This window comes from Dipteris shenzhenensis, chromosome 21 (assembly GCF_047967505.1).
Source record: "Dipteris shenzhenensis isolate YYH24624 ecotype China chromosome 21, Dip_SZ_1.0, whole genome shotgun sequence".
NCBI classification, from domain to species: Eukaryota; Viridiplantae; Streptophyta; class Polypodiopsida; order Gleicheniales; family Dipteridaceae; genus Dipteris; species Dipteris shenzhenensis.
In genome coordinates this window covers 6,601,884-6,616,248 of record NC_141616.1, presented here as the reverse complement: position 1 = coordinate 6,616,248, position 14,365 = coordinate 6,601,884, and the positions used below count along the sequence as shown (strand labels likewise).

Here is a 14,365-nt window from a genome sequence, read left to right as displayed (position 1 = left end):
AGCACCTGAGTCCCCAAATTTTGAATAGGATCCTAAAGGACTTGAAGATGCCTGTATAGCCGAAGAACTACTCCTTGGGAATGAGACTTCTATTGAAAATCCATCACTAATCTCATAAAGAAAAAAACTTAGAAAGTTCAAACCCAATGTGAGAATGAAGAGTGAAATGGTGAATACTAACAAAAAAGAAGAGCAAGGGGACCCAACCGAATTGAACCAAACATCTTCCACCCCATCTAGTGGAGCTAGCAACCAAGCAAGCACCTCAAAGTTCCATGAAGGCCTAAGGGAAGTTCCCAATGACTTCAAAGACTACACCAGGGGAGAAGCAACAATAGCAATGTCTAGGCCAATCAGGGAATCAGAGCTCATAGAAATAGAGAATATTGAGGATACGCTAGTTTATGAAGGACCAACCAAGACAAGGAAATTGAATCTTTCCAAGACAAGGAACTGAATCTTGCCTTGGATGGAGAAGAAGAAAACATGTATAAATCGGTGAGCAACTCACTCTAGAAGGAGAAAAAGAATTAAAAGCATTGCTGATGGAATATAGAGATTGCATGGCTTGGGTCCTACAAAGAAATGAAAGGTATTTCCCCTGAAGTTGCAATACATACCATACCAATAAGGGATGGATCCACAAACCAAAGGTATGCGGACCCTACAAGACAAATCCCAAGTATGGCACCCATGTCTATGAAGAACTAGAAAATTTACTAGATGCTGGTTTCGTTTATGAGATCGAGCATACCGATTGGGTGTCACCAATTGTGATTGTTCCCAAGAAAGACAAGAAGCTCAGAATATGTGTGAATCTCAAGAATGTCAATGTAGCTGCAATCAGAGATCACTATCCCCTACCATTCACTGAAACAGTTTTAGGAAGAGTAGCGGGGTCTGAAGTGTATAGCTTCTTGGATGGGTTTAGCGGGTACAACCAAGTACAAATTGTACCTCAAGATCAAGAAAAGATAGTCTTTGCCATAGAATGGGGCATTTTTGCATACAGGTTCATGCCATTCGTCTTATGCAATGCTCCATCTGCTTTTCAAAGGGTCATGTACACCACCTTCAAGGAATTTATCATCAAGTTCCTACAAGTCTTCCTCGATGACTTGTGCGTACACTCAAAAAAAAAAAGGATCACTTTAAATGCCTCGAAGAAGTACTAAAAATTTTAGGGAGTATGGAATCTCTTTGAATCCTCTAACATGCCAATTCTTGGTCACACACGGAGTAGTCTTGGAACACATAGTCTGTCGACATGGAATTGCAACTGACATGGATAAAATAAAGATCATCATGGAGCTTTCCCCCCCACTAAATGCCAAGGGAGTCCAAGTATTCATGGGCCATGAATGGCCAAACCAACAAACAGCTAGGAACATATGAAACAATACAGCTTGTATGGCCACGAATCTCAACATTCGCCATGTCACACGATGCATACAATTTCTTGCAGTCAAAGGGTCTACGAAGTCTTTTTGAGAAGCTAAAATCCTTCTTACCAACACCTGCTATGATAGAATACATTTGTCAACTCATAACATCATATAAAAGCAGAGAGCTGGAGAAAGATAAGTACGGCATAGTAACATATAAAGAAAAACCCTTACAGATATATCTCAATAGATCCACTATGTAAGAAGCTTTCTCATTCCCAGAGGCACAAAAAGAATATCCAAAGAAACATTTGGATGCACGATTCTCTGAGATTCAAGATTTATTCCCACCTAACACAAAGTCACAAAGCGAGGGGATACGCCATGATACGATTCTGGATCCCATATGCAAAGAGGCAGCTAAGTTTTTGGCTGACATTTTCAATCATACAAGAGAGAAAAAATTACATGTTAGTAAAAACTCTTACACTCCTTTGTAGAGAAAAACTACAAGACTGGGCTCAACACATATCTGTGCTGCTAACCAATTATGGATCCACTATACATAATGGCAAAAGCTACATTGCCCATCTATTGGCCATTATAATTGGAATTGCAATAGAGCAAGAGGAAGACTCTACACCTCTCTCAGCACAAGATATAGGGGACTTTGAAACATTGATATTATCGCCGGAATGGAAAATAGAACCTCCATCTACTCTCAATGCGGATAAGATGGATGGACAACAATCCAAATAGATTCCGGACAATGACAATGTGGAACTCTGCCAAAGAATCCTGCAACTCAGTTCAGTATTGCTACCACAACAGAATGACTCGAGCATGGACATCCAAGAGGAGACCATGCCACATAATGACTTTGCAAGTGATAGCATGCCTCTTCAAGAATCACAAGTCACCAACATTGACGACTCCGCGACGCTAGAGTCACAACCCCCAAATGTCTCTAGCAGCACCATACAATAGACTGTTGTTCAAGATATAGATCAAAATTCCACACGGGCACATGGGAGTCAACTGTATGTCCAATACAAGCAAGGCCATAGCACATTCCAGATCATACAGCATCACAGTCAACAATTACAACAATGGTCACAATTATTTGCTACCATGGCGTCAGATGAGCATGAAAGAAAAATGGAAAGGTAGATGCTCCAATTGCTCCAAACCAAGTTGCAAAGTGTCGAGACTAAAATTCATAGGCTCAAGGAAAGCATGGCCGAACAAATGCAGCAACAGCTCCTTGCACAAAATGCTCTAGTAGAAAGTAGAAAGAATGCCCTACAAGCCACGGTTTCTCTCCAAGAAAAAAAACTTACATCTATCTCATGCCTTGAATGGAAAGGAAGAGGTCCGAGTTATCCCTCTCCCAAATGCAAGTCACTTGTGATGATCTCAACAAGGAAATGGTACATGTAAATGAAAGATTACTACTTAAAGAGAATCAAGTCCATGCCACAATAGACACAAACAATGAGTTGCAGAACAAACTCAAAGAAGGTAAACATCAAATTCAAGCACTAGAGAAGGAATGCATGGCATCAAGGGAGACACTGGTGAACACCAAAGCAAAACTGGATGCTCAAGAGCAAGAGATACTCCAACTCCGCATCCTCCTTACTCCTCCCTCCTCTCCTCCTCCACCATCCTCCCTCTTCCTCCTCCTTCCTTGTCCCTCCTCCTCAACCCTTACCCCTCGAATCCGTGAAGGAGACTAGCTCTCCACTCCTCAAACTTAGACGACTCCTAAACCCCTACAACCCCCTCTAAACCTTGGAACTCCTAGATAGCTCTCTCAATCATATCCCCGTTTCAAACCCTGAAATCCCCTTTGAGACCCTTAAACTCCCGTGGAGGCGAGAGCCTCCATCAATTGTTATGATCAAGCCCTCTTTCTCACCCACACGCACATGAGATCTACTTTCCACAATTTAGTCTACACCTCACCGGAACACGACCCGAGGACCTATGCTACACTTGTGAACACCTATGCTACAACGAGCAAGAACACGACTGTAGGTGACTTGCACCCTCAGAACCTGCACTTGGGAGAAACTGTGACAACATAAACATAAAAATTATCCATATAGATAGCAATAAACTCGATCATATAGTCTCTGAAAGTCTCGACGATGAACCTCTAAAAGTGGATGGTGTGTTATACACACCAAAAGTTAGTGGCATATGCACCCCACTTTGTAATAAAGGCAGTTTTCGACTAATCCTCATGTGTTATTCTAGCCATCCATGAACGAATACATCTCCGGCCTACAACCTGGTCAATAATTCCCTCTTGAAAGGAATCAAAAAAGGATCTGGTATTATCTGAACATTAAGTTTCCTATAGTCCACACAAACTCGAAGCTTGCCATATTTTTTAGGCACCACCACAATTGGAAATAAATTATTGCTCTGATCAATTGAGTAGATAAAACTTGCTCAGATGAGTTGATGAAGCTCACCTTTTACCTACTCGGCATAATTTGTATTCACTTTGTACCTCTGCTAATGAGCCAACTTAGCCTCTGGTATCAATGGGATCCGATTGTGGTAGGTTTTTTGGGAGACTCATCGCAAATTGGTGTAATTCGCATGCAAACACATTCTAGTACTACACAAAAAGATTCTTGATGCTTGAAGTGGATTATGCAATAAATGAGCACTCACCACAATTGTGGGTGGCTCCTCGGTTGTACCCAAGTTGAGTTCCTAAGTTCGTTCAAGGACCAAGTGCTCAATAACAAGCTGACTGATTGTGATCTTAGGCTCGGCTAACTCTCGTTCACCAATCACATCTTCAGTAAGTGACTTGGGTATATCTGTTGCACTGCTAATTGGGACCCTCTACTAGACCTTGTGACTTAGTAACTGCATTGACCTCGATTGACTCTATCAATTCTACTAGAACACCTCGATACTCTAGGTCAATTTTCCTTCTTTTGGCATTGCTCTTGAGTAGCTTGATGTGCTCAACCAGAATTCACACTTGGCCTTGGTATGGCCATGCTACTTGGCTTCAATGGGCGTCCATCTTTGGACTTTGTCTCCTATGTTACCTGGTGGACAGTTTTACTAACACCTAGAATCATCATGCCCAAACTTGATACAAGTGTTGTGCCCTTGTCAAAACACTTGTTGCACCACTTCTCATTTGGTTTAGGTTTGCCATAGATACCTAGTTCCTTCAAGCCCTTATTAATCTTGGACTTCGGCTTGTCTTTCTCAAATGAGGCATTTTTCTCATCACTCTTCTCGTTCTTTAGTTGGATTGACAATCTCTAACGCTATATCTCCACTTGGGTATGGGCACCAGATGCGCATATGCCATGCAGCAAAGAAAGAACTGGAACACTTTTTTTTCCAATATTTAGGTAGAGCAATCCAATGTTAACAAGATGCAATAAAAGAAATAGAAAAACAAAAAAATGGAAGGATGCAATTGATACAAAAAAATGGTAGGGGAGAGCTAAACTGCATAAGGAAGCACGACAATACAATGCAATAGTGTCCAACTACGTTATTACGTAGCCTTCACAACTACAGAGTTGCAGCAACAGAAGGTGCTAATAAAGGTTTGTAATGTCGGTTCCACGTCCTTGACCACGAGTACGTGTAAACTACCCTATCCCCAAAACTGGTTTTTCGACTGGCCCTACCCCAGGACAACCATGTCTTCTCCGATGAGCCACCACACATACTGATTTTCTGCACCAACCTGGTTTGCAAACCATGCCCGTCGCTCTTAAAACTTCCCCAAAAATGCCACGTGTAAACCCACCACGCATACTGATTTTCCACACCAACCTGGTTTGCAAACCATGCCCGTCGCTCTTAAAACTTCCCCAAAAACGCCACATGTAAACCCAACGTGATTCTTGACACCCACAGTTTGCAAACCAGGCCCTTCACGTGAACGGGCCCGCCTCCCCGCGTCAACACCAGCTCAAGATCTTGGTGTGCATGTATGCCACGTCAACCTAGAAAGTAGTCCTCATTTGCGTGTGGACAATGCTAGCAAGAAAGACCTAGCGCTCTCTGACACTCACGACCAATGGATGAAGGATGTCTATGTTGCAGAAGGGCATTAAGGGTCACAAGAAGGGTCTATTTCACCCTCTCTTGGACAGGAGAGGCTGTTTCACTGTGCAGTCCAGCCCATACGAAATGCACCTGCACAAAACAACCCAGGCATTTGAACACAGCCTCTCCTGCAGCTCTTGTAGAACCAAAGTTTGTGAATCGGCTGGAGCGAGAGTGACAGCATTCAAAAGAGGCAAAAATAGCATACAAGCTCTACACAAAAACGTAACACGGGTAGATACACTTTCAGGAAATATGTATACCCTTTCAGGAAATATGTATACAGCTCTCGTAGAACCAAAGTTTGTGAATCGGCTGGAGCGAGAGTGACAGCATTCAAAAGAGGCAAACATAGCATACAAGCTCTACACAAAAACGTAACACGGGTATATACACTTTCAGGAAATATGTTCTCTCTCCAAAGCCTGTGTTACATGCAATCCGTGGGGCAACAGTCCACCAACTATCTTGAAAAATTGACCACCGGAATGGAAATATCATCAAAAAAATCAGCATGAACAGAACACCATGAAAATGGAAAATCCTCAGTTAACATAGAAAAAATGTAGCAGTGTACTTTTGCAGATTCCAATTATGACTTCTAAGCCTTCTTCATATGGTCTGCCACCTTTGATAGACAAAACTCAATTCTTACTTACAAGCGAGAACTGGTCCCCATGCGATGGTCCCCATGCGAATCAATACCATGACATATTTTTGCATGGTTACAAAAAGACACTGGTGATTCTGCAATTTACACAAGAAATTCACAGCCCTATCCATAACGTTTGTCCTTCCATGTTAATTTACATTGTTATGTCTTGCAGAATGGAGTTGAACTTTTAAGACTATAATGAAGGACTGGCAGGGTGAAATACTACAGTACTGACACAGACTGAGAGCTTGAACAGCAGCCTCCATCCTTATATAAAAAGCAGCCAAGGTAAGAATGAGAAAAAGTATCCAGAAGATCAAGAACAAAGAATTCAACAGAAGAAGTTACAACCAAGTATCGATCGCCCCGCAAGATCAACATAAGACCGTCTTCGCAACCAAATGGGGTGTGTATGCAGACAGGGTGATGATATTCGGATTAACCAATGCCCCTGCTACCTTCCAACGGATGATGATCACGATATTCAAAGAGTGTGTGAGAGACTTTGTGGAAGTCTTCTTGGATGACATCTGTGTGAACTCGAAGTGGGATGACCACCTGAAGTACCTCAGGCTCGTCCTCGAGAAATGCTGCTTATACCACATATCCCTCAATCCTCTTAAGTACTAATTATGGGTCAAACATGGTGTCATCCTGGGCCACATAGTGTCTCGGAATGTTATCTCTACAGACCATAATAAAATCAAACTCATCTTGGAGTTACCAGCCCCGACCAATGCCAAGGGAGTCCAATGATTTACTAGCCACACGGGCTATTACAGGAGATTCATCTTGTTCTATGCGAACATAGCCCACCCATTATACAAACTGCTAGTATCCTTTGTGTGGACCAAGGAATGCCAAACATCATGCCTCTGCTTCTGTCTGAAGCTGTGAATGCCTGATCATTAGAATGACCTTTACGTGCTTGAATGGCCTGAGTCCTGAGTTCTTCACCAAGTAGGACTGACTGAAGTTCTTCCAGTGTCGAAATTTGCCGTTGGATGGCAATACTCTGGACTAGATTCTCGTATCCCTCTCCTAGTCCGTTCAGAATAACTTCAACCATTTCTGCGGGGTTCATAGTCTCTCCTGCTGCTGCAAGTTGATTGTTGTAGTCTTTTATACAGAGTACATAAGCATGACCGGTTTCACTACTGTTACGAAAACTCCGGTTGATTTGGTTTCTCGGTGTGAGAATCCTGGATGTATTCTTGGACTCGTAGAGAGCTGCGAACATATCCCATGCTTCTTTTGATGTCTTGATTGTATTGAGCTTTCCTAGCATGACATCTTGCACATTCTGCTTGATCAGGTGATAGGCATACTTGTCTTTCTTATCCCATTCTGCTTGAGCTCGGGCTATGGCAGGATCTGCTACTGGTGCAGAAACTGTTTGTGTAGCTATAGATGCCGTTGTGGATCCCATTGCTGGTGCTGTGACAACAGATGGAGTAGAGCTACTGGTGGCTAGATTGTGGTCTAGGTGTAGACCCATCGACATACTCCCATTTGTCCTGAAGTACAAGAATGGTCTCCATTCGGTATTTCCATGTATCGTAATTGGAGTTGTCTAACTTAGCAGATGCCTCCAGATTGAGGTTGCTAGTCATAGACATGGTGCAAGAAATGTACTCAAAAGTGTCGTGAAAATCTCTGTATGAATCAACTGCAAATACACTGACTATGCCAAGTGAAATCTCTGAATTGTCGGTGAAGATAGAACTGCAATATATAAAATCTGATCTGTAGTACAAGGCTTGTGGCAATGATGTCGAGAATAGCCAAGAGGCTTTACAAGGCTGAAATGATGTGCACCATGCCGTGAGATAGCCGAATAGGCTTTACAATGGTGGCATGTGTATATGAAATCAAATGCTATCTGCCCACCACTGAAACAATCTGCAATGCCTCTGAACTCTGAAGTCTCCTCACTGAGCTCATGAACGTAAGGTTTCAGGTAATGTAATGATGTGAAACCGTATGTGAGCGTATGGACTGACTCCAAGTAGGTACTAGTCGGGAATTTCGGACATTGCTTAGATTAGCAACTTGGGGAAATTCAAAGCGTCCCCTCTATGGCGATCTAGTCTACTCTGATCTAGATGTAAACCAACCGTCGATCGATGAAAGAACAGCAAATAATTCCTTTTCTTTTGTTCTGTTTAAGTGCTAGGTCAGATGCGTCGATGTAGAGGCAAATGTGCGTGAAGGAAGTGGTTTTAACGGAGAGGGTAAAATGTGAGGGTAACTTGTGTCGAAATGTGCACGTGATGTGACGAGCGCGTAGAGCACGAATAAACGAGCGGCTTTCCTTTTTGGAGCACCCTCAAATTCTTCCTGGATCAAGGGATACGAGTTGATCTAGGTAGAGGGGCAAAAGGAGTGCAAATGTGCTCAATGATGATGTGTCACTGTGAGTCACATGCAGTGATGATGTGGCACTGTGCCTAGCAAGAGGTGTGCCAGTGAAGTCTGTGCTGAGGTGGCAAAAGTGGTCACATGCAGTGACTATGAAGCACTGTGCATGCCTGCAGAGGTCAGTGCTAACTGGACAGCTGAGGTGGCACAAATGATGATGTCAGCAAGGTGACATGGCAATGATGACGTGGCACAGGTGACGTGGACTGATGACGTGGCAATCGATGATGACGTGGTAGTCTCACGGGGCTACTGATGTGGCCTGATGAGTTAATGTGGCAATCATGCCACGTGTCAAGAATTATGAGGCTTATCTGCCACGTGGCAGATAAGATGACGTGGTGCACATGCCACGTGTCACTTTACAACAAATGACGTGGCAGTTGTGGCTAAGGCTATCTGCCACGTGTCGACCAATGGCTTCATCGGAATCTAAGAAGATTCTGTCTACCTATGGATTTCCGTCACAGCTATTCGTTGGAGTCTTGCGTCAGAGCCTTAGAGGCTTCGGAGATGGCAGTTGGCGGTCGTGCTGCTGGGGAGCTGATTGAAAGAGCCGCGTAGGTGCTGGCTTTATGGAGAGGTGCTGGAGGCGAGCTCGAAGGAGGGGTAGCCGTAATGCTCACTGGAGCTAAGGCACCGTGAGAGTTGGCTGTGGGCACAGTTGGAGATCGTTGGAGAGGCATAGCCAGCAGCTTGATTGTTCAGAGTCGGATGCTTCCGGAGAAGTTTGCAACCCTGCAGCCCGCCATCCTTCCTACAGACGACAGTCGTGAGGCTCAGCCGCTTGTAGATGAAGCAGTTCGTGTGCTACTGGAGTCGGTGGAGCAGCCCGAGGATGGAGCTACTGATGCAAGACTATGGCATCATTGTCTTGTAGAAGGCTGCAGTTGGAGCATTGACGAGAGCTGCTGGAAGAGCTAGTGCTGGGCTGCAGCCGTTGGAGACTCTGTGTAAGGCGATTGCTGAAGGGCTTGGTTGACGACTGATTGAAGGTCGGCTGGCAGAGCTGAGCCGTTTGGAGGCGTAGGAGCTCGAAGCTAGGCTGTTGGAGACTAGTCCATAGCGTGGTAGAACAGGGCACTGGAGTCTTGGATGCGCCTTGGTGCTGTGCTAGCCTTCGATTGATTCCTTTGGCTGAAGTCGCTGCAGTCCGCTATGGCTTGAGAGTCGTTGAAGCATGCACCTTAGTGTGTGAGCGGACGATGAACATAGGAGGGTGCTGTTGGACGGCGACGGCTGGTGATGCTGGCCTTATATGTTGGCTTAGTTGTGGGTGCGCCGTGAGCTCCGTGAGCTCAAAGTAGCGTTAGTTGGAGCTGTTGTAGAAGGAGCTTTTGATAGGGACGGCCGTCGAAGGAGACTTGTTGGAGAGGCTTAGCTTTGAAATCAACCTTTCTTTCTCTTTCTCACAGATCTCTCAAAACCTCTCTCTGAAAGACTAAGATCTAGATCTCTCTCTCTCTCATAAACAAGAAATACTCTCTTTCTCAAGAATGAAATCTCTCAAGAACTCAAAGAAAGAATAATGGACGGAAATTTCCTCTCAATGGACAGAAATTTCTTCTTAACGTGGATGGAATTCTCTCTACGGAAGTGAAGGGAAGGAACTCACGATCACTCGAGAACTCTCAGACTCTTAATCACTCTCACTCTCTCAAGAAGGATGGCGCCTCAGCGGAAGTCAGAACCAAGCTCTGATACCATGACAAAATATGAAGAGGGGAGAGGAGAAGAGTGGAGATGAGGAGAGAGGGCACAGCTAGAGAGCACACCACAAATGACTAACTGTACACTAGATTTAGTTGAAAAAATAGAATATATACAAACCCATTTAGGGTTAGGGTTAGGGGATCTAACCCTTTCCTTTGTAGCACTCTATAAGGTTAGTGCTATGCACATATGATCACGTGATGGTGCTATGCACACATGATCACATGATGTTGAGCGGGAACTCTCAACAAACACTCCCTCCGCTCCTCGGGTCTCACCGTGGCTCTGATACCATGTGAGAAGTGCAGCGGAAATGAACAGAAGAGAGAGAGAGAGAGAGAGAGAGACTCACACACCACGCTGAGAGGGAGAGGGAAAACAGAGAAAACTGCAAGTGGATCTCAGGGAAAACCCCCAGAACTGCAGGGGAAAACCTCTACTGTATAAATGCAAGTGCAAAGACGAGAGAACATTTAAAATAGAGAACACTGTGATAAGCAGCCCATTAATCCTTGTTAGAATAGGTGAGTGCTCCTTGCTGATTGCATAAGAATGTAAAAATCGGTTCTTTACTTAACCTCTTTGTCTCCATCCCAAATTGCATTACAGAGTCCCATGCAGTAAGGTTTTAGATCCCTCGGTTCTTCTGATGCCATGAACGGGCTGACCAAACCTACTGCATAACAGATATCTAGTCTGGTTCAAGCCTTGCTCAATAATGCCTCCTGAGCTGTGCCTAGGCCCAACAGGTTTCGCCACTCAGCGCTCTTTGTGAGCTTAGTCTCAGCTATGAAGTTGAGGAGCGGTAATGTGACTGCCCAAGCCTTGTCTGCTGGGTCCTCTTGGGCAGTCAGGGTCTCCTCTATGATGGTGAGCTCTGCACCTCTGGTTGTCTCATCTGCTGGCGTGCTGCAGCTTTCACCTCACCACTGCCTGCATCTCAATTGCTGTGGCACTACACCATTAAGTCTTTTTCAAGCTCTTAGCTAGCTGGAGTGCTCCGCCCTGTTGGGCTATCTTGCCACTCTGGCCTAGAGCTTCTTTAGCGCCTTTATTGTGAGGGACCTTGTGACCTTATGAACTCAAGGTCCTCCACTGGCACACCACTGCAGGTTGCAATAAACCACCCATCTGATAGGGTTCTGCGGGTTTTTGCTTAGCGACTTCTACTGTCGCACTGCAAAGTTTAGTGACCACCACCACAACTCTCTCTCACCTCTCAATGTCTTGCACCTTCAAGCTCACACAGGACTCTCAACGTTGCAAGGAAAGCTCTGATACTATGTTAGAATTAGTAAGAGAGCACACATCATATGACCTACAACTGTACATGCATTAAATGAGAAATGCATTAAATGAGAAGAACAAGTGGTGTTGCTTTGTCTATATTGCTTTATCAAAAAGTGATGTGAAGTAATATTGCTGTGAAGGCTTCTATGTAAAACTTAGTTAAGGGGAAGCTACTAAAATCTTTTGTGATACATGAGCGCAATTGCTTTAGCAAAGAATCCAAAACATCACAGGAAAGCACGGTGTATTGTTGGTATCAAAACGAGCATGGAAAATTCCAATGGCTAGATTGTTTCTGAAGAACAATTGGCAGACCTAATTCACGCAAAGGGTAAAATTCAAGCCTTGAAAAAATCTTATGCTAACTCAACCTACCACTAACCTATATGCACTAACATAAGACCGTGATACTAACCTATTCTAATATTTCTCTTTAGTGGAAGATCTCATGTCTATTATACATCACGGGTATGGGGACCTAACCCCAATACCCTCTTGTATAAGTTTATTATCTATGTACATTTGTATGTCCTATGATGTATGCTCTCCCATTCATAGTGTGTGATCTACAGTGTCCTCTCCTCTCTCTATAATTCAATAAAGCAGTCGACAAAGTTTTCATAAGGAGCAAGAGTAAAACTTATCGAAAAATAATACTGGCAAGGGAGTCCATTGGAAAAACACCAGACAGAAGCAGGCCAGTAGATCTTATTCAATGGATGTAACCAGAATGGCCCCTTTGATTTTGAAGTGGCCATCCATGGATACTACAGCATACAATTTGCAGAAGCAAGGACTATGTAGACTCCGGAAATTGACAGAGATGACAATAAAATACATGTGGACTTGCATACACAAAAATGTTAACAAAGTGAAAGCCTTGCACCATGTAGCTTTAAATCCATCAGCACCTGTGCAAAGCCCTCGTCTCCCAGACCTCCACACCTTGTAGGTCCTTTCGGGCAACAAGCAATCTGTTGCCTCCTGCAGCCATGGCTGTGATTACATGGCCTGCACCCATGCTGCGTCTTTGATCCACATAGTTCCTTCTGAAGGATGTCTCCCAGTATCCTTTGTTGGGCGCTAACTGCAAGGGCACCTCGTTCCACACTTCCAAGTCCCCTCCTCTGCTGCAGAAGACCTGTTTCCCACTCACCAACAGTAAGTTTGAGGCATCCCTCTCCCCCTTTGCCAAGCTCAGCCTCGTCTCCTCCAATGGCAGCCATGGATCTTGCTCTTCCTTCATCATCCTCAGCTCCAGTAGCTCCAACTCTCCCGATTCCACCCCTACCTTAAAGATTGCATCCGCCTCCTCTGCTGTCGCCCAATCTGCAAAGCTGTCTCTCTGCCCTGGCCTTACCGTCGCGTTTGGCTCCTTCCACTCCCATATCTGCTCCTTACTCCTCACATCAAACAACCTCAAGTGCCCCGTGTGCTCCGATGCATTCCCCCCCTTCGACCCTGCTACTAGCAGCCCTCTTTTTTCCATCCATTCCAGCTTGGTCGCCACCGTCGACGTGCCCCTTTGCCTACCCATGTCTCCGACAACTTCTAGCCTCTCTGGATCCGCTACAGCTATGGTGTTCTCTCCAGCTTTGGAATTGCAGAAACTCACAAAAATCATCGTAGGGTTTGAACTAATGGCGTGCACACTTGGATGGCTTACCCTGGGATCCTGTGCATCGGTCCACATGATGCTTTTCTTGTGCTTACTCTCCACCACGTCATATACGTGCACTCCTGGCAGGTTGGCAGCTCCGATTGCTACATGACTTTCTGATAACATGTGCAGAGACTCGATGCTGGAAAACTCTGTCAGTGTGGTGCGACGGCATCGCAGAGTCCAATCGTAGAACGTGACCTTGCTTCCATGAGCCAAGCACACGGAACCATTTGGGGTAGTACCGAGGACCGAAGCAAAATCTCGCCCATTCGTGTATAGAGCCCCAACCCTCTCGAGGTCCAGACCGTTCAGCAGGTGCGGAGCCATGGCATCCCTGAGAGTGTCGAGCATGCCATAGTATTTGGCCTCGTTGATCAGCATATCTACGTCTACGGCCTCTGACTTCGAGGGGAGCCTCTCGGAGCGTAAGACGAAAAGAAGCGCTTTGAAGAGCTCAGGATCCCGATCGAAAAACACTTCGGACTCCCTGTCTCTGTACATATCGCGAGCAATGCCTGCAAGCAGATTGCCATCCGCTGCAGATTGAAAAACGGAATTGCTGATCTCAAATCGAGTGCCACCCACATTGAGCTTGATGCGGGGCAGCGAATTAGCAAGCGGGTTGTGAGACGGCATGGCTGCGATGCCTTTGCGTATCAGTGCTACTGAAGGCTGATAATCGGAGGCAAAAAATGCGATGGCAGCTGAGTGCAACTCCAATCAATCAATCCAAGAATGCAATGGCAGCGGAATCAAGCAATCAACCGATTGAGGTACTAATCCTCCAAGCGACAGCTGATGATGCAACTGTTTGCAGCTGCTGGCATCGATCTCGTCGGAGCTCTCATTCCATTCTTGAAGAATCTTGACAAAGCTAAACAGCCAAACAATTTAAGTAGGAAGATCGATCGATAGCAGGGAAGTTCTTCGTTTGACCCCATGTACAATTTGATTTGATTTTCAGGATTCCATGCTCCATTGTAGTGTAGGTAGCACATAAAATAAATCAAGATCAAATTCATTTGCTACATTTGACACTTCGACGTGTAGTCTAGCCGTAGACTAGCATAGCCATAGAGGAGATTCAACTCCATCAAGCCACGTAAGCCATTGCCACATTATCCGATTAATTCTTAG

The 14,365-nt window shown here is 44.8% G+C and overlaps 1 protein-coding gene across 1 annotated transcript; it reads right to left on the bottom strand.

The window, feature by feature from the left end:
* Positions 1-12,233: 12,233 nt before the first annotated feature.
* LOC147888424 (BTB/POZ domain-containing protein At5g41330-like) lies at positions 12,234-14,144 on the bottom strand. Its single transcript, XM_087392696.1, has one exon. It carries the CDS (start codon positions 13,862-13,864, stop codon positions 12,470-12,472), a length of 1,395 nt encoding a protein of 464 aa, XP_087248822.1. The 5' UTR covers positions 13,865-14,144; the 3' UTR covers positions 12,234-12,469.
* Positions 14,145-14,365: the final 221 nt, after the last annotated feature.